Source organism: Halyomorpha halys, unplaced genomic scaffold (genome assembly GCF_000696795.3).
Source record: "Halyomorpha halys isolate HHAL.00 unplaced genomic scaffold, Hhal_1.1 Scaffold249.1, whole genome shotgun sequence".
In the NCBI taxonomy this organism is placed as follows: Eukaryota; Metazoa; Arthropoda; class Insecta; order Hemiptera; family Pentatomidae; genus Halyomorpha; species Halyomorpha halys.
This window is the reverse complement of record NW_027104890.1, coordinates 998267-999310: the sequence shown is the minus strand read 5'-3', so window position 1 is coordinate 999310 and position 1044 is coordinate 998267. Positions and strand designations below refer to the sequence as shown.

Below are 1044 nucleotides of genomic sequence, written 5' to 3'. Positions count from 1 at the left end.
ATATATATAATTAATTACCGATGCTGACGGAGACTGACAGTTCCAACGGCTGACCCTCTTGGGCGATCAGGGTGTCTGGGAGAGCGGTCGTGATAAGGCTGGCTTTTTCCTCGCACATCCTGCCTTCCAACAACAAAATAACATAAGAAATAAACATATATTTTTATTACATAGGCAGAATTTTAAATAAATGTTATTAAATATTACTGATATTAAAACAAACCATCGCTTAAACCGTGATAGCTTGTATATATATAAAAAAAAAATGAACCATACGATTTTATTAATTAAGGAATAAGAATATAATCAAAACAATATTCTTGAGACATCTCATCTCAATAATCGTTTTGTAGAATACCTGTATAATTTTTTATGACTTCGAGAATTACTGTGAGGTGTCTTTAGAGTAAAGCATTAATTTTAATTTTTTTTTAAATAGTACCAAGTTTATTTTGGAGTTACGAGATATCACAGGTTAACCAACTATTAGGAATAGAACATAGAATAATAATAGGTATTATGTGTGTTTCTTATTTATTATATACTTAAAGGAGGCAAAGAAGGGTGGAAATCTAGAATAATATTTAAAAATATTTCGAGAAATCAGTAATTTACCTGCATTAATCAGTAATTAATTACCTTTAATATATTCATTACACATGACAGTATCAAATATTTATGTATCCATCTATGTTCGATCTATTTCGGAGGTTTATAGATATTATTAAAGAATTAAGGAGATCTTTGTTTTTTCCCCCAACAATTTTAAGGTTCATGACACAAATCACCTTGCAACGTAGATTTTTTACAGCTCTAATGATGCGAAGATTCTTTAACAACCGTTTTTTTTTAAACAATCGTTAAAAAATGTTTGTTTTTTAAATTATTTATTTAACGTAATTTACAACTGTACAAAATAATACAATTGGTAAATATGTTGTGTGTTTCATATACACTTGAAAATCTTGGGAAGGAACCACCAATGGGTACTTCAAAAATTAATTTAAATTAACATTATATACGAACAACTAGATATTAACATTT

General features: G+C 28.1%; 1 protein-coding gene across 4 annotated transcripts in view; it reads right to left on the bottom strand.

Moving 5' to 3' along the window:
• LOC106680181 (myosin light chain kinase, smooth muscle) overlaps positions 1–1044 on the bottom strand; it is a 346841-nt gene that overhangs the window by 72602 nt on the left and 273195 nt on the right. For 3 of the 4 annotated variants that reach the window (XM_067045717.1, XM_024359903.2, XM_014419703.2), the window contains exon 15: positions 19–119. In XM_067045717.1, the coding sequence (XP_066901818.1) occupies positions 19–119 (101 nt within the window). Of the gene's footprint in view, positions 1–18; positions 124–1044 lie in introns of all 4 variants that reach the window. The other variant, XM_014419704.2, reaches the window with a different exon arrangement.